At 36.9% G+C, this 25,545-nt stretch overlaps 1 protein-coding gene and 2 long non-coding RNA genes across 5 annotated transcripts in view; 1 reads left to right on the top strand and 2 right to left on the bottom strand.

The window, feature by feature from the left end:
* Positions 1-132: 132 nt before the first annotated feature.
* LOC149713119 (uncharacterized) lies at positions 133-1,744 on the bottom strand. Of its 2 annotated transcripts, XR_016370481.1 has the most exons (5): positions 1,036-1,744; positions 753-953; positions 533-671; positions 336-467; positions 133-262 (listed from the first exon to the last, which is right to left on the bottom strand). It is a non-coding gene; the product is annotated as an uncharacterized LOC149713119 (long non-coding RNA). The 2 variants fall into 2 exon arrangements; XR_016370478.1 differs by having other exon boundaries at positions 753-1,744.
* Positions 1,745-3,062: 1,318 nt separating this feature from the next.
* On the top strand, positions 3,063-6,566 carry LOC149713118 (uncharacterized). Its single transcript, XR_016369014.1, has 3 exons — positions 3,063-3,187; positions 5,362-6,246; positions 6,311-6,566. It is a non-coding gene; the product is annotated as an uncharacterized LOC149713118 (long non-coding RNA).
* A 9,215-nt stretch (positions 6,567-15,781) lies between these two features.
* Positions 15,782-25,545, bottom strand: part of LOC149713116 (uncharacterized) — a 38,522-nt gene continuing 28,758 nt past the window's right edge. For both annotated transcript variants that reach the window (XM_089845391.1, XM_089845400.1), the window contains exons 6-8: positions 22,353-22,486; positions 19,323-19,504; positions 15,782-18,342 (exon numbers count right to left, since the gene is read on the bottom strand). In XM_089845391.1, coding sequence (XP_089701517.1) covers positions 17,867-18,342; positions 19,323-19,504; positions 22,353-22,486 — 792 coding nt within the window. In that variant the 3' untranslated portion in view covers positions 15,782-17,866. The remainder of the gene's footprint in view (positions 18,343-19,322; positions 19,505-22,352; positions 22,487-25,545) is intronic.

The raw sequence follows: 25,545 nt of genomic DNA, 5'->3' as shown, positions 1-25,545 counted from the left end.
CGCGTACTTTCGATTTTTGTTTCGACCCCTGATTAATTAAACAATTAAATGGTTTGTTCAATTTGACGTTACGGAGTGAGTGAGATCTAACGCACAAAGATATCCTCCCAATGAAACGAATTCCCATTGGACATTAATTACATTCAACCGAAATGCGCCAAAGTATTTTCGAAGCAATCGGAATGGCGGGTTTCGAATGTGATTTTGTAATTGATTGATCCGAATGCAGAATATTTGATTTCGAATCAATGGAATTTATGTTCTACAGTACAGTACAGGTAGGCTAAAACATTTGAGCGTAGATTTTGAGGCAGAAAAAAATATAATAAACGTACCCACGATCTTGGAAAATGCCAGCAACGGTTCTATGATACATGTGTAACTATCATTGGATAAACACTTCAATTTCCACCATGCAGGAATGAGTCGAATGACAGCATTTTTGCCTCCTTTGCAGGAGCCATGGCCTTCTTCGATACAGGATATATTATACCTTTCTTAAATGTTAATTGTGTTTCATCTTTCGTCTTACAAATCCCATCTAGAGCAGACGATTTTTACAGTCAAGTACAGCATGTTAGAAATGGAAGTGATCTCTGAGTCTTAATTCTCCCAGTTGCAACTACGTTGTCTAGAGTTTGCGATTCATTTAAAATATAAGCTATGTATCCCTAAAAAGAATAATTGCAATTATAGTGTTTATACAATGAAGGTTATAAATGCACGAAACAACCGTTTCGTTGCCGACATACAATCCTCTTTTGTTTTGCTGAACTTCCTCCAGCAACAGGCACAGGTTAACTTCATTCATTTCGTGCGTATCATCACGTTCAGCGTTGACTTGGAAACGATTTCAAATCCGTTTAATGGGAATAGGGTATGGCCAGTTCACGTTTCTCTCCCTCCAACACCATATCCATAAAGACTTTGGAACATCAGATCTAGCTTGAAACCTGTGAATGTATAGGTCTGGACTAGATTGCTCAGAAATTGGCGCAGTGGGCGGGCATTATAATAACTGAGAATCGGTTATACACTTTCATAATTTACACTGTCATAATAATAAGCCATCTTCTTCGGCGGTCAATAATACAATATAACTATACAGGTATTGAGGTCTCCAACGCAACTTTTTGTTGGAGCCTAGAAGAACCGGCCTCTCTGAGAGACATCAATTTCAAAGTGTCCCGTGGTTCATTGGTGGCCGTGGTGGGTCCTGTGGGTTGTGGCCAGTCTTCTCTCTTGTCCGCTTTGATTTGCGAGATCAAAAAGGTGAAGGGAGAGCTGGGAGAGTCGGATACGTCACTCAGCAACCCTGGATCCAGAATGCCTCACTCAGAAATAATATACTCTTCGTTGACGAATCAATGTTTTTTTAGATGACATTCATTTTCATCTTGCCTACCACGAAGCTAATTAACACGTTGAGATCTTAGTTTGTAGAGCTATTTCTCGGATCATGTGATAATGTTTAATTATGCAAAAATAGTTTTGCTTTTCATTTCAGTAAAATTTGAATTTATTCATAAAGCTGTTAAGGGACCTAAATTACGAACTTAACATTTTAAAGGAATAATTGCATTTTGGTTTACGATGTCCAACATTCAGCGCAGAACCGTACCATCTTAATTATTGGGCAAGGCCCCATTACTTAATATGTTAAAAATAATAAGTGGCCCAGTCCACAGCATTCCCCGGGAACCTCAAATGCTGTTATGAGTGACGGATGTGCAGAAGCTTCTGAAAGGAGAGTACACTCATAAGACCTCCAGGCTGTAACGTGGCGAGTGGCGACCGCTGTAGTAGCCTATGGGGACTATTGGGGAGGGGCTTGCACCGCGAAACGCATCATCACTCGTACAAAACAAGTCGCTGAAAAGTGTACTCTCCTGTTGGCTGGTAAAGTTAGCTTAGCGGGACTTTAAGGAGCACTTTAGTAGACGAAATTATTAACCAATATTAAAAGCCGTACATGTACGGTCTAAGGTAGTATTCAATAGATGTCGCTCATTCATCACCATTGGAAATAAGGCGCATTTTGTTAGCGGTCCTCGGGACCAGTGACCCCTCATTTTGGAATTATTAAACTGGTCCTTGGGATCAGTGACCTTTGCATTAATTATTTTTTTACTGGTCCCATTATAAAATTTCTAAATTGGTGAGAATAAGAAGCGCGTAAAGACACAAAAGTAAAGAAGCTGAAAGTTCTAATTGATTTTGAATTTTTCACTGTAGGAAAAAGTAGCGTATCAAAATCAAAAACAAAAACAGTTAACTTTTATTTCTTATTACAATTTTGCGACTAGTTGCCACTAAATATCAATCAACATGTCTAATGATATTTGAAGTTCTTCATCGTTTTCTGAACTATCCTTATTGCGTTTTACATAATTTCCGTGGCTACATCAGTAAGCTCTAGCTTACGAGAGCTCCCTTAGACCAAAAACAAACAAAGATTTGGGAATATGTTACACTTTTAATTTCAGAACTTTTATTTGATCTAGATACACGTAAAACTGGGCTCCATGTAAAATGAATTAACTTTCATAGGAATTAGTTTAATTATTATGATTTCAGGTTTCGACCTATTAGACAAACATGTTTATAGGGTGGTTTTTCGAGCTATAGAATCCATAAACTCCAGTACCACGTTTTAAAAGTGGAGAAAAGTGTTTTGGGCCGTTTAGAAGACATTATTAAATTATAATTAACTAAATTATTAATTATATCAGAAAATAGAAAAAATTAAATTGAAACGCACGCTCCCGCCATATTTTGAAGTCTGCCTAACTTCAGCAGCGCCATCTAGCGGTCCATGTTTGGAGCCAATAAGCATATTCATTCTGGGTTCTTTTTGGGGCGATTTCCGTGGGAACTAGATGCTGCGATTTTCTGCGCGATCTTTGCTGGTAAATATTTTGATTCTATTTATATTTTAAGGGTTAATTTTGATTCTATTTATATTTTAAGGGTTAATTTTGATTCTATTTATATTTTAAGGGTTAATTTTGATTAAATACCCAAGTTTTATTGTAACCGATCGAAAATTAAGCGTTGCAAGTGGAAAATTTATGGTCAACCGTGTCAAATACGTTCGTTAATTACGACCAAGGCTTACGGGACCACGTTGGCACCACGGATTCAAGGAAGCTCTTGACTCTTTCAGTGGCTAAAGAGATCTTTCCAGGTAAATATTTTATATATATATAAAGGGGTAATTTAGATTAAATACTAAAGTTTTATCGCAACCGAGTGGAAATTAAGCGTTACAAGTGGAAAATTTATAGTTACCCATGCTAAATAGGTTTGTTAATTACTTCAAGGCTGATACTAAGTCACTTTTATCAAATTCGGTTACTAAAAGTTACTTTTCCAAGAATTAGTTACTATTTGTCGCTTTTTTTGGATTTTTGAGTCTTTCGGTGTTATTTATCTTCTCGACTACAATGTTAAACGTAATATATTTGACTGTATGACGGTTTAAACGCAAAAATAGCGATATCAAGATTGATCAAACCCCCTAAAATCGTGGAGCTTGCTTCGCTCGCTCAGCAAATGTTTAACATATTATTTAAAAGCAATCCAATTCAAATAAATATTTTGTTTTTGATTTAAAACGGCATCAATTGCTTTGCATTCTGAACTGTACTCCAAAATAGTTTAATTGAATTTCGCCGTAGACCTTTTATGAGGTGACCTTTCCTTCGACTGGAAATATCTAAGCTCATAGATTGGGTTTAATTACGACACTGACCTTCAAAATGTCTTTTATTATAGAAACTAATTATGAAAATCGGTCATCTCTGAAAATATTTCACTTCAAGTGACTCTTTTTATAGCTTAATTTGCCCTTCTTTAGTCACTTTTTGCTTACTATTTTTAAATTAATTAGTCACTTATTCAACTAAAATTGAGCTTATGAGTTAGTATCAGCCCTGCCTTTGTCTGTTTGAAGAAATCATAGCCTTAGCTGGTTTTATATATTTGTTACCAAACCATGGTAGTTATTTGGAACTCCATATAGTTCTAAATAATTAATGCACTTTTGTTGCCTTAGTTAATGGCTGTATATTGCCCTTAACGGAAGCGAGTAGAAAACCGAAATGAAGTTTTTAAGTGTAGTTTTCTAAAATGTTTTCAATTAACAAATCTATTGGTGTAAATATGGGTGTCAGGCGCATTGGTTTTCACTGTAACAGCACCATTTGTGTAGCTACTAGTTATTTAGCTGTATCGAAGGGATACATCTTGGAAAGGATTTTGAAGTTTGTTTTGGGGAATTGTGGAAAAATGGCACACAGTATTCGTGATTCACATTTATGTCGTACTTATTCTAAATTAATCTTATTAAATTAATTCCTGGTTTTACTAGTCAATATATATATATATTTTTAGTCGGTTTAAAAGTAATTCAAAGTGATCAGGGCTGAATTAAGCAATTTTGCACCTGTCAGCTGACAAAAACCTCAGGGAAATTTATAGTTTTAGTAAAATTCAGGGAAATCAGGGAAATTTGCGTCAAACAGGGCAAAATGTTCATAAACATCCCCTCCATAGGATTAACATTACACTAAACTTTGGAGGCTCGTAACTCTGGTTATATTAGAGATACGGGGATGTCCATTGATTATGTAATTTGCTCCATAGGATACTCTATATACGGGAAAAACCTGGGAAACTCAGTGAAGTATATGGGGAAAAACCTGGAAATCTCAGGGAAAGTTTTTTTCCAAAAGTTGTATGAACCCTGTATAACGTATTCAAAGGGCATCTCCCCATCTCTAGTAGAACCAGAGTTATGAACCTCCAAATTTGGGTGTAATGCTATTCCTATTATGAACATTTTGCTTAATTACTCGGCCGCATTTTACTCGATCCCCAAGTTTATAGTATGGTTGGATGGGGGGCGGGGGCTGCAAATGGGACTATAACATTTCAAAGGACATCCCTGTATCTCTAGTAAAGCCAGAGTTATGAGCCTCCAAAGTTGAGTGTAATGCTATTCCTATGGAGGGGGAATGTTAGTGATCACTTTCCTCAGTTACTAGGCCCCTGTTTACTCGATCTCCACGTTTTTAGTATGGTTGGATGGGGAATTCAATTCGCCCCCAACAACTTTTGCCCCCGGGGGCCAGTGCCCCCCATGCCCCCCCCCCTTAATCCGGCCATGAAAGTGATTTTTAAATTGACAAATATTTCAAGATTGACCCTAAACCGTATTAAATTTATTTTTCTAGTTATGTTAAATGATTTATTTGAAAGTGAAATTAATGTTATTCAAAATACTTGTGCCCATTTAAGCTGATAATAATTTTAATTTTGTAATTGATTGTTTGAATTGAACAGATTTTATTTTTTTAGCTATCATCCGTTTCCAAAGGAGAAATATATGTTGGATTCTAGAATGAATTATTATTATTTGACAAATGCACCCTATATTAATCAGGTCAATGAACCCATTACATTTCCTTTCTTAATTCGGGTCTACACTTTGATTTTATCCGTTGAAACTGAATCTCACTAGGAAAACAATTAAGACATTTTAGGCTCTCAGTGAAGTAATTAAATCTTATTAATAGTAATTTTAGCAATATTAACGGGACAGTTCCATTCTCAATTCAGGTCTACACTTTGATTTTATCCGTTTAAAGGGAATCTCATTAGCAAAAAGACTATTTCTACAGCCTGTCAAACATTGTAGGCAATTATTGGGGTATTTAGTTTATTGTTTATTATTATATTTATTCTTAGAAGGAAAGCGCTTGTGTCCTTTTCTATGTAGGGATTTTTCTTTTCGCCTGGACATAAATAAAATGCTAAAATATGGAATAGGTGAGCACTGGTCCTAGCTCTCCCTTTTAAGAATAATGAACGCGTAATCAGGATTTTAAGGGTGAGATTCCCTTGCGGTATTAAGGCATCTAGTTTATGATTTTAATTATAAATATTTTTAGGGGAAAAGCGTTTGGCAACTCGTTGAGGGAGTTTTGTAGGATGTAAATAAATTTCTGATTTAGGTTTAAGGTAGAAGGTTGCTTATACGCTTTGTCCTTTAAAAGTAAACACGATTTTAAGCGGGTTTAAGGCGAGGCTTGGCTTTTCATGGTATTATTTTACTTCCCCATACTAAGGTATTTAGTTTAATGTTACGCGTGTGCTATTATGTCAAATAATAATAATTTGTCTTCTGCCCGAACATTTTACGTTACATCATGCAAGATTATTCAAGTGGATTTTCGTATTAAGGTAATTAATTTCAAGTTATTCATGTGCCTTTTTCCAAATAATAAGTCGAATTTTTCTTGTGCAGGAAGAAGTGGACGTCTGCGAGTGGACTTTCATTGGAAATCCCATGCTAAGGACGAAGTTTCCTGGTTTTGGGGGCTCCACAGCGGGCTTTAGTTTAAATTTAATGATTCCCGAGTAAAACAGGGACTTGTTAAATTTAAATTGGGCCCGCAGGCCTGACGTTAGGTCTGGTAACTTGTGTTCAATAAAAAGTTTCGTTATTAGACTAGGGCCAAAAAAACAATCGATTTACTTATAACCATTTTTTTTGACTTGTTTGTGCATATTTTATGATTTTTTTTATTAATTTTTAATAAAATTTAATTTTTTTGTATAAAAAATATTTTTTTTATATAAAAAAATATTTCTTTTATGTTTTTATTATCTTTTTATTATCTTTTTATTAAGTAAAAAGTTTAAAAAAGGGGTCAAAAATATCACCCCAAGTCCAGAGGTAAAAAAACTGAAACCAAGTCTAGTATATAAAATATTCAAGAAAAGAAAGAACGAGGTTTAAGGCAAAATTTATTCAATGAAAAATAAAAAACCAAAGTGTTTACAAAAATTTCGAACAAAAAAATTTTAAAGAGGTTGGTAAGTTAAAGTTTGAACGCAAAAAAAAAATAATAAGTAGTTACAAATAAAATTTGCAAGCAAAAAAATTAAGTTAAGTGGTTACATGAAAAATTTGCAAGTAAAAGCTATATTTTGTGTCTTCTAGCTTCGATGATTTCCTCCATATCTTTAAGTCACCGCTGAGAGAAAGAGCAAGTCCAGAAGACATCATGTAACGTGAATCCAACGAAGCGTGCCATCAGGAATGATACATAGCGAGTCCAGAACAGCTTCGTCTTGCGTCAATCGGAACAAAGGATGTCAGGCTGTCATCTGGAAGGATACGTCTCGGAATGACCAGTGACAGAAAAATCCAAGAAAATCATCCACATCTATAAATTAAAACATATTAATAACACATATTAAACTTTTGCCTACCAACAAAGTATATTTAAATAATTTAGGAGAAGCATGTCCTCCATTAAAAAAACTGGCTACCGAATTTATAAACCGAGACGAACTACACCAACTAATTGCCACCCTAAATTAGAGAAAGACTCTACTACCGTGATTAAATACTCAGGCTAACTAATTATTTCCCAAAATTGTATAGAAAGTAAACAACCCCCGAACTAATTTTAGGAAAACCAGCCATTTATTTAAATTTGAATTATGTAGCTTAATAATGAAATTAATTTAAAATATCCCCTAAATTTAATCGCGTGCCCCTTTTAATAGCTTAATAATTTAAAATATCTTAGCTAATTTTATTAAATCCTTCCATTTATTTAAAACTATTCCTACAGGTAGAACCCATAGAGAGTTGAAATTGGACAAGGCTTAGGGCAACGTTCCTCGTGTCTTAATATGATCTCTACGGGACTTCATTTTCGAAAATCTGTCGCTTTATCTCTAAATTAACAATAGCCCCTAAACTAATTTAACCCGCTATTTATTTACTTTAAACTATTCCCACAGATAGACCCCGTAAATAACTAGAGTTTAAACGTGACAAGGATTAATTAGGCTTAGGGCACCGGTGCTCGTGTTCAGCAGGACTTGATTTCTGTAAATCGGTCGCTTTAGCTCTAAATTAATTTATAGTAGTCCCTAAACTAATTTTAGTTAAACCCCTGCTATTTATTTACTTTAAAACTATTCCCACAGATAGATCCCGTAAATAACTAGAGTTTAAATGTGACAAGGCTTAATTAGGCTTAGGGCAACGGTCCTCGTGTTCGGCGGGATTTGATTTCCGAAAATCTGTCGCGATATCTCTAAATTAACTACGTGCCCCGTTCAAAATTTTATAATAATAGGCCCTAAATTAATTATTAAGAGATTCTCCCTTGTCCAAGATCTCGTTGTAAAATTTTACTTATGGTACTTGATTTTTAATAAATAAAATTCACTAACATTTAACACTACCTAATTAATTTAAAAACTTGAAATAAAATAAATAATTTAAGGGGAGCTAGATGAGTTTGGATTATTGTAAAGTTTAGGCTTACGGACTGTTAAAGCACCACGAGGCGAAGCAATGGCCGCCAAGTAAGTTGAAGAGCTTCGAATTCAGCTTGCATCCTCGGGAAAAACGATCAACGAAATGGCGGAACTATCAAGAATCGACCGCAAAAGCCGGGATCATCATCAGCTGAGCGAGGAAAGTTTTCCCAAGCGACCTCCTCGACTGCTTTAGAGGTGAGCGGGCCCTACAATACCCGTCGCCAAACAGCAGGCCTACCCGATTAGACGCAGGCGTATGTTTGCTGAGCAACGTCATTTAGTAGAGCAAAAGGCTTAAATCCCTATCAGAAATAATACGTCAGAGCAGGGGAAGGTAAACTGCTTAAGGTGTGAAACCAATGTTGGCATGCGTTATCGCGCCCGCGGGCAAAATATGAAACGATACCACAGCCTGCTATCGTTCGTGGATAGTGCGTTGCCAATGTGGCGGGCACATTTGGGCGGGTTCAATTATGAACTCGTTGCGTATGTTGTACTTAGGATTAAAAAGGATAAAGCCAACGGTCATGGGCAATAGTATCATGTTAAGTGCAGCAGCGTTAAACAATTTTGCCTTAGGATTTTGCTTTGAGTATATTTATTAGAGTTCAAGAGGAGTTTCATGAAATTTTATTATATGGCAGCCTGGTATCCTTTTAAATATTACTACGTGGTGGCCCATTTCTAGCAGCTAATAGAAAACAGCGTTAAATAAAACATCTCTTTCACACGTTATATACCTCGATTAGAAAATGCTTTTTCATTGGTTTTTAATAACTGGGATGTCGATATCTACCTTTAGAGACTATCAATTTACCTTTGTGAGTCACGTACAAAGAGTTAGCAGGACGTCGTCTAAACATATTAACAGAAACTAGTAACGATATCTGGTTATGAATGCGGGATACTAATAGTTAATATTTACGTGGCAGAGGGAGTGAAAACAATCTATAGGGAGCCAGTTATTTCGCTAATAAACTTCGTGTTGTTGAAATTATTGAAATATAATAACTCTGCATTTGGGTCGTGTTTGCAAAATGTTGTCACGCATGAACTTCTATGCGTTTACTACATAGCCACAGCAACTACACGAACTTTATGTACTACTTACTCTATGGAAATATAAAAATGCTAATTGTGTAACGTTTGTAAAACTGGACTGCCATTTAAAAACGAAAACGTTATCTAATCGTCTAAAGTCCACATTCGTACATTCTGTTTTATATAACCCTAGATTCTTGCCTAATTTGATATGGCATATTTTTTAAATCTATTAGATCCAATCTTGCTATATTCTACTTTTAAATCATCTACTATCTGCGTATACCATTCGACCTGGTATACAGACTAAATACCCCCAAGTCAAAAGACCCCCGGTCATAATCCCCCCATTTTTAAAAACGTACAAAATCCCCCCTCTCTCAAGACAAAATCCCCCGGTCATTTTCCCCCATCCAAGTTAAGAGTACAAAATCCCCCCACTATCAAGACAAAATCCCCCCACTCTGTAGACAAAACCCCCCTACTCTGTAGACAAAATCCCCCTACTTTCTAGTCAAAATCCCCCTACGCTCTAGACAAAATTCCCCGGGTCATAATCCCCGGTTATGTTAGGTTAGGTTAAGTTAGGTTAGGTTTGGTTGCGTTTGGTTAGGTTAGGTTGCGTTTGGTTAGGTTTGGTTAGGTTAGGTTAGGTTTGGTTTGGTTAGGTTAGGTTAGGTTAGGTTTGGTTAGGTTAGGTTAGGTTTGGTTAGGTTAGGTTAGGTTGCGTTTGGTTAGGTTAGGTTAGGTTGCGTTTGGTTAGGTTAGGTTAGGTTAGGTTAGGTTAGGTTTGGTTTGGTTTGGTTAGGTTAGGTTGCGTTTGGTTGGGTTGGGTTGGGTTGACATTGAACAGTTCTTGAACTGTATCGGAAATATTTTGGCTTGGAATTAAGAAAATCTACTTTCAATATTAAAGAATATAATTATTAAACGCATGAATTGAAGTTTTTTTCCTTAAAAATCTTCATATAAATTGAAATCGTTCTCTAGGGTATTTTGTCGTAAACACAGTTTTGTGGGGAATTTGTCCTGGGGCTGGGGGTTTTTGTCTTTGGCATCCATTCGGGGGAAATTGTCCGGGGGATTTTGTCTCCTACCTGAGGGGATTATGTCCTTTTCTTCTCAAATGGGGGGGGGATCATGTCCGGGGGATTATGTCCTACATTCAGTAGACCTAGTTAATATTTGTAAATAAAAATGCCTAATCTCTATAAAATTTCTTTGGAAATAATTATAAAACGGAGCTTCTTTCATGCATTACTAGTCTTAAACCATCACGACAAAGCCAATATCCTTGCACAGATGCTTACGCATCACGGTATTGTTTCAAAAAATAGTGTCCTTTTATCGTGGGGGGAAGCCTGGCGATTTTAATTGTCTCTTTCACGTAGTGTAACAATACACGCAAAGTCTAACGAACGCCTGTATATAAGTTTATGTTCGACGATAGGCCTGCGCATAAGTTTTTGTTCAATGAGAGGCCTGCAAAGTCAAAAATCTAGAGATTAACAACTAAAACGTTATCAAGCCTGTTCAATGTAATCTTCAGGCGCCATTGTGGAACTGTACATTGTATATCATGTAGTTACGGGACAATGCCCGCCAGCAACAGCGGGCACACATCGGCAACCAACAAACCTCGTGAAACTTAAATTCAGCCCTCGGAATAACGGTCGTAGCCCTTAGGGACACTGCCCGCGGTCGCTTGAGCCCGCTATATCTGGCATGCCCACTCACCTCTAGACTGCTTCCAGGCAAAGAATGAACTCGGCTGTAATGCCCGACTAGGAAAAAAGGTCCCAACGTGTCAGCAAAGCGGGAGAGATTATTCCGAAGCAACCTCCTCCACGGCCTCCAGGCAAAGAAAGAATGCGGCTCGAACTTTTTTTTTTTTTTTTTCCACCTACAACACTAGTGCTTAGCCGGTCAGGCCTTGAGCACCAGGAAGAATGGAGCGGGAGACCCTACGCGGCCCAGCACTGACGGGGGCCGTTAGGTCGTATGTGTATAAGCAGGGAAGGAAATGAGGTTTACTTGGGAGGTGACGGAAGGTGGAATTGGGGTAAGTCACCTCCGGCGGACACGGGACAGTCGGCACCTATAGGGTAGGATCGCCGACATGTGTCGTATTCCCTCAAACTTTGCCGCCCAGAAGCTTGGCTTACAGGAGTGCGCCACACTCCCGGCCGGCTCGAACTTGCAACTATTAAATGAATTTCCAACGTCGGGGGGCGCTAAAAGCGCAGATGCGCGGACTCGGATGGGCCGTGTCCTAGGCGCGAGAGTCAAATTGCTAAACACCGCTTGGCTTATATTAATGAATGCTAGGCCTATATTAATTAACGCTAGGCCTAAATGAATGATAATTGAATGGATAATCATCACCTATTATTAACATCTATCGTGACGTCACAAGTCAATAACCTCTGTGACGTCAGATCACGTCACTCATGAAGTCATAGGTAACGTGATATGACGTCACATGTCACGTGATATGACATCGTAGGTCACGTGATATGACGTCACAGGTCACGTGATCTGACGTCTTCGGTCACGTGATTTGACGTCATAGGTCACGTTATATGACGTCATTAGTCACGTGATCTGACCTCATAGGTCACGTGATCTAACGTCACAGGTCCCGTGATCTGACGTCACAAGTCCCGTGATATGACATCGTAGGTCACGTGATATGACGTCACAGGTCACGTGACCGGGTATGATTAATCCGTTCACTACCACTCATAAGCAAACACACTGTTATGTAACCAGCACTAGTTAAAGCATTAGTTTGTGCCGTTTTGCGTGGCTGCTACGTCACGCTTCAGTCCAATGCACTTCGAATAAAATTATTCATTACAACTTTGATAGTGTATTCAAAATATTCATTGGATAAAGCCAGTTATTCTGACTGTTCATTAAGAGTGTGTCATTGGTCTCACGTCATCATACTCGACTGACGGCTCTACTATGTTGAGCAAGCACTTTTTATCATACTCTAATTCAGAGGGTATGAATCAAGTTCCTATACCTTAATCACTAACCATAAATAGTAATATTTTATTTCGAAATATATTCCATTTGATACAATCGGATTTAATAAAAATTTGTAATTAAAATACTTTGTTTAAAGTCTTTTATTCTTTTTATTATTTCACGCCATAACAATAATTAATAAGCTTATAAATAGAAATAATTTTATCAAATAATCTTTTATAAATATTAATGCAAGTTTTATTTTGAAATATATTTCATTGATACATTAGATTTAACTAAAAAGATTAATAATGAAAATAAAAAGAATAGTTTTATAAACTTGTAACTTCCGAGTGTTGAGTCCAAGTACTGAAAATAATAAGAAAATTTCTATTATTAACAAATTTTAATCGGCTTAGAATTTCCACCGCTTTTCCACGCTAATATCCTACGGTGGAAAACGAGGTTGTTAGGATGGAAAACCAGGGTATTTGGTGGCACCCAACCTTGAATACAAAAATAACAGAAGTAAAAACCTTGAGCTTTCAATTTCTAAAGCGACCAAAGCTTAGAAAGAAATACCAATATGGCGGCAAGGAATGAAGTAACGCAGAATTACAGGAACGTTTGAATCAATACCGAACATCTGCAATTATAATAAACATAATAAGAAAAGTAATAAGAACTTCTATCAAAATGATATAAAGAATGGGTAGATTTTACTGATGACTAATATTTTTGTAGCACCTTAGGAGCGAAGGCACTTGGCGTTGCCCGTCAGCCCGTCGGGACATTTTTTATTACTTTTCACGCGGACATTATTCCAAAAAGAAGGGTTTTTAAATTTGTGGCCGCCATTTAAAACGATGGCCACAAATCGAACCCGAAAGACCATTCAGCCCGTCTATAGGTTAAAGGAAACCAAAATCTTTGCGAAATCGGTTGAAACGCGCGGACTTTGTTGCATAGAGAAGATTTTTTACATTACGGGGCGCCATTTATTAAGAAAATTCTTTCTTATTACGCGTCTACTACTTATGAGTAACGTTCCTGAAAATTTTCAGCCTTCTAGGGCAAGCGGTTTGAGCTGGACGTTGATTATCAGTCAGTCCGTCAAGACTTTGATTTATATAGATATAGATATAGATATAGATATAGATAAATAAATAAATTAGTTCTTCCATGATAGAACTAAACAGAAATTTTCATTAATTAGCTTGAACCGGCAAATAATAATGCTTGAACACGAAAGATTTGATTAAACAAAATTTCTTAATAAATAAAAGTTAAACAAGATGGCCCAAGGGCTGGGTTCATGATAGTAGCCACATCGTACCGTACTTAACAGGCGTACATAAAATTTTCGTGAATAGCCCCTCGATGAGCTACCCTTAACATTGCTAAAATGATTACCAGTAAGGCCATTCTAAAAACGAGGTTTTAGCTTTAACAATGCTAAACTGATTACACACAAGTAACCCTTAATAGAATAAGAGAAAGTTTTAGTGATTATCCCCTCGATGATTGAGTTACATTTAACAGTGCTAAAATGATTACGTACTTAACGTTCAATTAATACTCGTACAGAAACTCTTAGTTTACAACTTATACCTACGTATACTTATCGCGTCTTATCAATTTCTAACGTGAACTTATGGCCAGAAGCGTTTGAAAGAGAAAGAATTCCTTAAAACACCCAATAATTGTAATATCCCGGTGCCTTAAGACCATTCTAAAAATAACATCAGTATATATTTTCTTTTGCCTAGATTCTTAATCTAAAACGACGGGGACAACAACAACAGGGCAGGTCAAACTAAGAGCCTCACCGTAGATGTACGTCATACGATGTGGCTAAAAATACTTTAACGTACTTTTTCTTACTTGAGAAGTATTACTACTATTTTTTCCAAAAACGATAATTAATTAAGTGGTCCTTGGGACCAGTGAGCCTAAGGGTACGTTCAGTAACGAAAATCTCAAGGAAATCGCTGTTTTCTTGATGTGTGGTTGATGGGCTCGAGACGTCACAGTGACGTAAACGGCTGTTGAACGGAAAAGTGACATTTTGAAGTTAGCGCTGTTTTAGAAAATGGAGTTGGTAAAACGTCGTACTGGCCCTCTAAAGTTACGAAGCGCAAATGGCTCTTTTAAATTATTAACGAGCTCGCAAATAATGAAATTGTTTAAGAAATTTATGTCCATTTGAATGGTAGAAGTAGTTTTGTAAAGAGAACTAATAAAACTACAGTAGGAATAGCATTATTGGAATTTAATTTTTAAATCCCGCGCCAACTTTTCGTCTGTCAAGTGTTCAACAGTCAAGCGCTACGTCACGCCATCAAAAAAACCATATCGACTAGATGGTTTTTCCGATGGGTAAGCGCTGAGCACCATGACGTAAAAACCGGAAACGCGAAAAAGCGAAAATCTGACATCGCTTAGTAAGCGCTGTCATCAAAGAGGGTTACTGAACGTACCCTAAGTTTTGGAATAAATAAACTGGTCCGAGCAATTAATAAACTAGTTTTGGACTTGTAAACCTGTCCTGCAAAAGTTCCCTCACGTTTACCAAAACAGAATTTCTGTAATTCGTCCTTTTCGGTTGGACCTACATTCTTATGAAATAAGGAATTTTTTTAAAGTGAACTCGTGACTTGCGATACCCCCTTCCCCCCGGCTATAAAAACCTGGTTCATGAATCATGACCGCCGCATGTCGTCTGCTAAAGTTTAAAAATGGGTAAGATCGGAAGTATATAATACTTCTCTTCGAGAGAAGTGTACCACAACGCGGGGTAAGTGTAACGTCACTCTTCCCAACATCAGAACATTTAGAGCAAGGTTACTAAACCGAATCACATACACGATAAATAGTTCCCACATCATTACTATATTAGCGTTTAAATATTTGGCAAGACGCGCTTGTGGATTTTTGTCCCACCCCAAGACGAGGTTTGTGGGATGATTGCTGGGGATTTAGTGCCAAACAGCTATAGAATTCATCTTACGGTGCCATGCCCATTTGTAATTTGATGAGCGGGAAAGCAAACTAAAAGGGTGAGCCTGGGAAGAATGACGTTACATAACTAAAGCATTAAGAGGATACAGAGTGGCATCCTTCTTCTATTATCCCCTTCTGGTAAGATTCTACGTGCAGCACCTTGAATCCGGAAGTAGCTTTCTTTATCAATCTCAAAGGCCGCACAGAACACAGATTTTACCTTCACAAAAACTGATTTTTGATATTCGAACCTACAAGTCACAAAATATTCCATTCTGAACCGAATGATGATTATTTTTTAAAAACTTTACCCGGGAAATTTTAAGCTGATCCTTTGTCCACTGCCATGGCCTTAATTTCCAACGCTGCCACACTGTTTACGTTTAAAAAAAAATGTAGTTTTCTCGAAAGCTTTGTATTCGTATTTAATCTTTATTTCATATTATTTACAATAGAATAGTATATAATTTTCCAGAAGAATGACGTTTTCTCTTGGGACGAATGCGCATCCGCTGGATGCGTCATCGTCAGAGTAATATTTCAGATGGACCCATTTTTCGTCTCATAATTTTGATTTTGAAATTTACTTAATTAATATATCTGTGCATCTCTTGCAGTTTAAGAAACAATGCCTCCATTACATTAAATTCCTTGAGAAAACGTTATTAACTGTTTTTCCTCTGAGACCAAGTGCGGTTATAGATTACGATATAATAAAGAAATATGTAAAAACCCGCTCAAAATCCGTATAAAACTGGTGTGAAAATAATTCATTAACTATATTGGATACATCTTTACGAACTTGCTTATCAGCTTATATGGTTAACATGATCGTCATTTTAAAAACATAGTTTAAGAAATCTAATTATTAATCGATTTCAAGTATGTTTTAGACCATTTTATTTTACACAAAGAGCAGTTAAACTCGATGATACTATCCTCAATCTTCATTATAAACAACGAAAATCTAACCTTCAATAGTATAAAGTCGAGCTTATCTACACTCTTTGTTAATGGATAATTAATTCTCGTGGCTGTGTCAGAAGTCCATAATTGGCAGGAAGTTTTCCGTGCGCTTACAGATACGTATTTAGTCGTAAATACATTTTTTCACACGATCTGTTCCCTCAGAAATTCTATTTGAAGTGATTGTATTTTCTTTAAAAGTTTTTCTTTTACGAGAGTTACTCTCTATCTATAGGAGAGAAAACATTTTCCCTAATAAATTTAGCAATGGTAGTGTCATACTTCTTGTTCTTATGTTACTTATGGTGCAACATGTTTTTGGCCAGTTTCTTGAAGTCTAAATAAATACTTCGTTTGATTCCGTAACTAGTAATAAGTGAGAGCGTGGAAATTATGAACTTCTGACATCGATTATATTCAATTAACAAAATGTTAGGTATATGGGACCGTGAAATAATTAATTTAAGGGTTTATACTAATAGGCCAATTTTAAAAATAGTTTTAATTAAATTCAGTATATAGAAGCTAAAATCAAATTAAAATGAAGATAAAATTAAATAGTAGGAAATGTTCAAAGTTACGCTTATTGTGGGCTGTTACATTATATATTATCCGTGGTATTATCCCAAATTATAAACCAAAATATTCCCAAATATATAAGAGTATTTACAATTTTTTCTTCTAAATTTTAAATAAACTACTTGCTACTTGCATGAAGTAAACACGTTAAACCTAAAAATATCAAGCATTGCAGCTATAGGATTTTTCGAAAATTCGAGGTTAAAATTCTGACTAAACGAATTCCATATTTTGATGGGAAATTTCGTAAAAAAAATCAACCATGGATGGTCCTAAATTATCCAATGATCGAATCGTGGACAAATTCTTAAAGGCCGACTTCTAGCGAACTGAAAATCGAGCATGGAGACTAACAATGGAGCGACCGTGCCAATTTTCAAATCCCCGCTGGGGTAAAAGATGGAAGGGTTCTCGCTTACAGAAAGCCGTGCAAGGTGGTTCTAGCGAACTGAAGATGAACAATAGAAATCCTTTTAGATTTATTTCCTCTCGAATATTTTGCTTTCTTCTGAAGGAAATTCTCTTTTGTGTATCTTCAGTTCGCTAGAACCACATTGCACGGATTTCAGTAAGCTAGAACCCTTCCATCTTCTACCCCAGCGGGGATTCGAAAATCGGCGCGGTCGCTCCATTGTTAGACTCGATGCTCGGTTTTCAGTTCGCTAGAACTCTGTTCGATGGAAGTCGGCCTTTAAAGAACTACGATTAATTTGGCCAGGTATTTTATCAGTTGATTGATTTGTTTCGACTTCAACCTTGTGATTAATGCAAGGCTCTCTAAAATTCAAGGTTCAATTTATGACTAAACTAACTCAATTTTTTGATTGGAAAATTGGTAGAAAAAGAACAAATGATTGTCCTAATTGATTAATAAGTTCTATTAATTTGGCCAAATATTCTATCAGTCGGACCATTTAGCTTATAGAACCAAATCGCTGACTGTTGAAAATATTTATAACAGTCTCTTATTGTTTGACGGTTCGATTTGGTACGATCGCGTCATATTCTCATTCAAATTATTGTACGGTCTCTTTAATAAATAATTACGCGCCCTCTGGTTGCATTCTAAATCGTAGGCTCGGGCTGTAGCTTGAGCTGATCTCAAGTAAATTTCGGCTCGGTGTCTAACTTCGACCGTATTGGCGGGTTGAAGAGCGCTGCATTGAATATGAGTTGAACTGAACGGGAGAGATTCTGGATCGTCGAAGACTTTAGTCAAGTCCAGACGGAAATTATAATTGTCCACATAGACGTCCTGGCTTGAGGTCAACGTGTTCTGGACAAAGGCTTCTGGCATTCTTCGTACGGGACAGAAGAAATTCTTTCCAAGGACAAACACCATCAGATAGCAACAAGCACGATTTTTATGGACGGTTGAGTTGCAAGTGTCGCATGTTAGAGCGATGGATATTTGTTCCTCCACCCATTCTGAAAGTATAATACGACTAAATTAACCGGGATGCAAACATTACGTCATTAAAATGAGGCAATAAATGAATAGGCATTGAGTGTCCTGGTTTAGAGCAAAGAAAGGTAATGACCGAGTTTAATGTCCTGAATATTGAAAGGCAAATAGGAATAACAGAAAGCCTGGTGGTTTAAATAGTGCCTCGAGGCTAAAGAATATATATTTGAAGCAGGCGACGTAAAAAAAGGCTTTCATTCTCAAAAGAGCCTTACTTTCCGTGATTTCTATATGCCCTTGATAGTACCATAAGTTTGTAAGATATATTCCATAAGTATGATACCACCTATACTTAGTAATGTCAGAAGTAGGATAAGGGACTAGAAGTATCGAGGTAACCAAATTCTTCACTTGGCGAAAGTGAATATTCTTGATAACACACCAACGGTTGACCCTATGGTAGTGGTTTCTGAATTTTCCCTCCAAAACGTGAGACGCTCGCGGCGGTAGACGGCCGAACTAGATTCAAGCACCCGCGTCCGTGTTACGCGGCTTTAGGTTGAGAGGAAGGGGGTAGGAAATGTTTTTGGAACTCGACCAATTTTTTTCTCTCTAGTGTAGGCGCGATGGAAGCGGCATAAAATCCTCAAATTTGTTCACTAGTGCCAGGATTTATTACCAATGTTAGAGCTCTTTACTTCTAGTCTCATCCTACTTCTTGTAATGCTGGATACTAGTTCGAAAATTGACTACACTCAGTTTTACAGTCCATCTTCCTATTTAATCTGCACTAAGCTTTTGACGGCGCCACCCCAGGCGTCACTTTACCTCGAATCTATGACCTACGTCAGTACATGACAAGCTCTCAGTAGCCAGTGACAAACTTATGGAACATATTTTATGAACTTGATGTACGTTGTTATGAGGTATTGATAACGCGCAGGTTGTCCATTAAGGACCTGAATGACCCATAAAACCCTGAGAAAACGCTGTTTACACTCACTGGCTAAACTAGGTGGTTCTTTCCAAAGTGGTCTGGCTGGTCGAAGTCTGGATACAGTTGGTCTTCCACGAACCCTCGACATGACTTCTCCGAAGTAAGGCATAGCGGACAATTTTCTAGGTTTTTCCATATCGGCATCAGTGCCTTTGCCACCTTCTTCGTTTACCAAGCTATCGAACGTGCTAAAAATGTAAAATGGTATTGATTAATATCCTGAATAAAAAAAACTAATTATGATCATTTTTAAAATGAACTTTGCCAAAACTTTGTCTTTCACCCATACCTTTCTAAAACTTTGCTTAATTAGGAGTTAATTATAAAGCTAAAATGATACGTGTCTAGAAAAAGCCAAGGGTTTCGCAAACCCAACCTTGAGGAACATAGAAAAAAAATTAAAAGAAAGCCAAACAATATCTTTTTCAAATATTCCACATGTAACATAACAACCCCAACCAACTTATTTTTCAATTATTTATAAACGCAAAGAAATAATATGAATTTCAAGTTTCCTAGAACCAGAAGTTTATGACTTCTGGTTCTAGGAAGTATTGGACTTTAACCATATCCAGAACCATCTCTGTTAGCCTACTTCTTATTAGGTCCGATCACCGCGCCACCTACGGCATTTCCCTCATTTTGAGTTGGAAGGCTGATTTGCGCGCCAGCAGCGGGCAAGAAACGAAACTTTAAGGTGTGTCCTGTGGTTTGAGGTAACGAATCAGAAACGGTGACAAGAACAGCTGTTTTAATAGACTGCTAGAAATTCCGGTCAAACTAGTGTGGGGTCCTAGGCCCACGGATTGTAATGGATTTTCATAGAGTTCTAGCCAGACGGCTTTTCAATGATTGGCGCTCAAGAAGTTTTGAACACGCCCCACAGTTTGAGTGCCACAGCCTCTCGGCGTGGGATTTTTTTCAGTAGATTAGATAGTTTTCCTAGTGGGGAGGAAACTTTCGACCCTCTTTTACGATTACCATAGGCAATTTTGACTTGCAGGGATGGATACTATATAATGCCTTAGTGTCCAATACTTCCCAGGATAAGAAGTCATCAACTTCTGCTAGAACTTATTAATTTTCCCGTTTTTAGGCAAAACAATTATCTATAATCAGATAGCCCCCGCCGCCCCCCCCCGCCCACCATTTTTGATGATGGGGGACGAATTTTTCATAAGATATATAGGGTGTTCCTGATAAGTCTGCCATCAATTAAGGGGGATCTTCTTTGGGAAATCAATTTTGAGTCGAAAATGTTCTATGACAGTTTGCCATCCGAGCCACTGTTTTCAAATTAAGATTGGAGTATTTAATTAAGAAACTGAAAGACAATGATTTATAATTTAATTAAGGGGCCATCCGTAAAATACTCAAATCATAACTCGAAAACAGTGGCCCCGACGACAAAGGGTCATAGAACATTTTCGACTCAAAATCGTCCAAAGAACATCCCCCTTAATTTATGGCAGCCTTATCATAAACACTCTGTATAGCTTTACCGCAATAGTAAGCCACAAGCTATTTTTATTATCAGAAGTAAAATAAGGGACCAGAAGTAAAGTGCTCTAGCATTAGTAATAGATCCTGGCATTAGTGAACAAATTTTAGGATTTTATGCCGCTTCCATCGCGCCTACACTAGAGAGAAAAAAATTGGTAGAGTTCCAAAAAAATCCTACCCCCTTCCCCATAACCTAAAGCCGCGGAAAACGGACGCGGGTGCTTGAATCTAGTTCTACCACCACGAGCGTCTCACGTTTTGGACGGAAAATTCAGAAACCGCTACCAGAGGGCCAACCGTTGGTGTGTTATCAAGAATATTCACTTTCGCCAAGGGAAGAATTTGGTGACCTCGATACTTCTAGTCCCTTATTTTAATTCTGTTATTATGTAATTTATGAAAATAATTATCGTTGGGTTTTACTCTTCAAAAACTAGCAGTGCTACCAGCTTGAAAACTACTATGATCCTTAACATTATCTGAGAAAAACGTTATTCTAGTGACACGTCTCTTACACCCCCTTAGCAGGAACTATATGGCAGAATTGACAATCAAGTTTCTGATTTTATTTTCGAAAACCAGACACAAAAAAAATTCTTATATAAACGAAAACTTTTATTTACTTTTTTGGCTCGGTTTGCATGAATTAATGAGCACGTTAAAACGAATTAAACTCTAAACCATCATACTCATTCTTCATTAAATATGCGCTTCACGTTGGAAGAACTTCCCGGCGATTATCCGCGGACTTTCCTTAGAAGTTAGTTTACGACGAAATTCCGGTATAATAAGGGGGTAGATGCATTGTTTAAACCTCAACATTTGTTTCTCTTTATGTCGGAATGTATAAAACAATAAGAGTTATCTTCAAGATATTGAAATTCAAGGCCGAGAAATATTTCACAATTGCTTTCCGTGGCTAATATTTCTTGATATGCAAAGTACGTTTGCTGAATTTAATATACATTCGTAGTTGAAATATTACTAGAAAATTCCAGTCGAGATTAACTTCTTATTTTTTTTTCTTTAAAAGTGAGCGTTTCAAATTTGAACCATATATTCTTATATTTCAGGAAGTTGTTTATTTCCTTGTTTGTTTTGATATTTATATACGGTATCAATTCGAAATTTTCCAAATATGACCAAAGTGCATGGTTAGAATCAGTACCACTAAAGAAAGTGTTTGGAAGGAGTTTCGTTTAGTTATTCTCAATGTTGGGGCGACCTCGAACGAGTCGAACCACCCCACCTCCCTTTAGCCATTAAGCCTGTTAAATTATCCACGTAATTTGCATGTTAAATCGTATCATATCCACAAGTTCGTTTATAAATAATCGATTAACAACTAATTTGTGGATAATGGATAGAAAATGCCGAGCTCTATTCAAACTAGAAGCTAGTACCCTCACGTAGCAGCACTTGTTCACTCTGGAAGACGTTCATTTCCCCACGTGGCACAATAACATTTCTCCTCCATTTAACTCTCGCATCGAAGGCTTAAAAATGTGTCTAAGTAAGGAGAAGCAGACTTACCCGTAGTGATCGGGATATTCTTGTCTTAGTTGAGTCCAAGAATCGTGAAGTCGAGCAACGGGTGGACACTGAATTCCGGCCAAAAGGGCCTTCGATGATTGCCAGTTTTGCATGGATCGACATTTTTCAGCGGCCTGTTAAAAAAATATATTTAATTATTAGCATAACAAACATATAACATTATGTATGACACTCAAATTCCACTGCAGTAATACTAAATTTCTTTCGGAAGGTTTGTTCCCAATTGTGTTAGAAATAGGATAAGGGTTCGGCCTAAAACGGGATGGACAAATTTGGTACAACTCAAACTCCAATATAGACACTTTTGAAACGGGGGTCCGCAGTACGGTCTACTGGATATAGGGTTAGATTCACATATCGGATCAAAGGGCTTCAGAGTTACCAGTATACCAAGGCCCTTTTCTTTGAAAAGAAATCAATGTAACATTTTTGGAACACGCATTCTGGTGTTTGAGTCTTAAAAAAGAAGGTTCTAGTTTTGTTTGACCTCAAGTCTAAAAACGTAGTCGAACGTCATAAGGAACTACATAAGTAACATAACAATAAGAATGCTATTTTCGCTTGCATTAATGCTAAACAAAAGGTTTGTTTTTGTCATATTATGGATAGTTTTGTCCTTTAAAACAATATGCGCAAATGTCGGGTCAATCTAAAGTCATTTTATCCTTTGCTTCACCACCAGGAGTCGCTTCTGTCCACGCTTATGCTATTTGAATCAAATATTTCTTTCTAGCTATTAATTTACATTAAATTAGAATACTTTTTCTAAAATTTGTCCAATAGGAACAATACCATTTTGAAATTTCCATCGCATGAAGGCTTAATATCTTAACAAATTAATGTTTACTTCCATGTTATGTTGCATAAAATCGGGATAGGGAAATTTTTAAACTGTTATATCGATGGTTTTTGTCCTATTGGTTCAGCCTCATCAGGGGTCACTACAGAGTTTTGATTGGGAAAAATTATATTTTGTTTAAAAGAAATCTTATTTTAATCGGGAACGCACTGTCTTTACCGAGTTTCAATTAGTGCATTACGTCATTTTTGGCAACTAAAACTAAATTTAATGTCAGGATAAAGGTACATCAGAACCGATTTAAATTGTTTAAGGTCCTAGACGCATCGTCCTAAATACGTAACCCACTATCTTTAATTCGAAGTAGTTTACACGCACGTTAATTCAGGCAGCGAACTTGTCCAAGATCTGCTTTGTCTAACATTGGGTATTCATACGCGTGAGCTTTCCACCTTATGTTAAGCGCTCTCGAACAAGAGTGTACCTTTTGCTCCCAGAATAGAACTTTTCCCTCTGATTTTTTTTTCCGGAAACTGTTAAGTTGTATTAATTGCACTGAGAGAGGATGGATATCTTATAATAGCTACAATGTAATTTGAGTTTTTCATGTGTCTGGTTAAACCCGACTTCCTCAAACTCGAAGACTGCACAGTTAACGTTTTTTAAATTAGGTTAAACGGTATGTTAAACATTGGTACTAAATAAAATCTAAAACTTGAAAAACAGCTAAACATGTCTAATATACAGAGAAAGGCTGCACCGTCTAATAGCCATAATGTTAAAGGGCAACTTCCAGCGAAAAGGGTTCTAGCGAACTGAAAACCGAGCATCGAGACTAACAATGAAGCGACCGTGCCGATTTTCGAAGCCCCGCTGGGTCAAAAGTTGGAAGGGTTCTCGCTAACTGAAAGCCGTGCAATGTTGTTCTAGCGAACTGAAGATGAACAACAGAAATCCTTTTAAATTAATTTTTCCTCTCGAATTTTTGCTTCCCCTGAAGGAAATTCTCTATTGTGTATCTTCAGTTCGCTAGAACCACATTACACGGCTTTCAGTTAGCTAGAACCCTTCCATCTTTTACCCCAGCGGGGATTCGAAAATCGGCACGGTCGCTCCATTGTTAGTCCGGATGCTCGGTTTTCAGTTCGCTAGAACTCTTTTCGCTGCTGGAAGTCGGCCTTTAAACCGTGAAATTGGTGATATTCGTCACTTTAAAAGTTGCTTTTTGCGCCAAATAGCGTTCACAATAAGCAAATACAAGTGAATGTTGATTTCCCAGTGATTTGAAGTTTATTTTTAAGTGTTGTTAAAAGAATAATGTTGTTGATTTGTCAACTTAATTCCAGTCAGTTACCCCAGAAACGCCGTAATTTTTTCAATACGCATATTGAAAACATTTAGTTCAGAAGTCGCTCACCAGATGGCTCCATATTAAAACAAATAACATTTATAAGAAATACCCTTGTAAATTGCGAATTATATTAGAAAAATATTGAAAAACGAAGTATAAATAGGTTACTATCCCTTTAAGTCAATTAAGTGATTATTATTAAAGTCGAAAGAGAGATAATTATGTGAGTTAAATTCCTAAAGTAATAAACATAGAAACAGAGTTCAAGGTTAAGGCACAGCTTATGTGAGGAGGCGACCATACCATAACACGAAAGACTAGTTAACTAATTGGTTTCTATTTACAGAAAATTCCACATAATTAATAACATAACATAACCTCAAGGTTAACATAAAGGTAGCTTTATGGACTCGTCCCTCTCTATTATGTGCGCTCGTACATGTAATTCTTCAACAAAAAACCTGGCCATTACATAAAATATGATGATAGTTTCGTATTCCTTTTTGCCGGCTAATAGTTGAAAAACTTGTTTTTATATCTATCTTCAATTTAAACATAAACAACGAAGGGAATTAACCTTTAAGCATTACTCGTCGCACGAATATTCACCATTAAATTTTATAAACATCTTTAAATGTATTAATGTGTGAGTTAACCATAGATATATGATATAAAGAGACGACAGCTAGAAGTCAACGAAATTATTTATGAGGAAATAATTTTAGAAAAAAAAAACATTAGAAATCAAAGTAAGCCAAAAAGTTTCTAACTTTTAAGGATAATTATTTATTTTCATTAGGAATGTTTCATTGATGAGACGGCAGCCTGACCCTCCCACAGTATCTTAGTGTTAGCAAAAGTGGATGAGAGGAAAAGTATGAAAATGGCCATAAGTCGCGAGTCAGAGTTTCGCCGTAGTTGACCGTTTTATTAGCGTAGCTATACTGGGCCTGTTCACTCCCTTAAAATAGGTCTTGTGTTAATTCGCGGTTACCGTTGTCTGCTATTGTGTATGCTAGAAC

This window comes from Phalangium opilio, unplaced genomic scaffold, assembly GCF_054372755.1.
Source record: "Phalangium opilio isolate 3A_F unplaced genomic scaffold, DU_Popi_V2 ptg000009l_1, whole genome shotgun sequence".
NCBI classification, from domain to species: Eukaryota; Metazoa; Arthropoda; class Arachnida; order Opiliones; family Phalangiidae; genus Phalangium; species Phalangium opilio.
The sequence above is the reverse complement of the archived record's forward strand: the minus strand, read 5'-3'. Positions and strand labels throughout refer to the sequence as shown.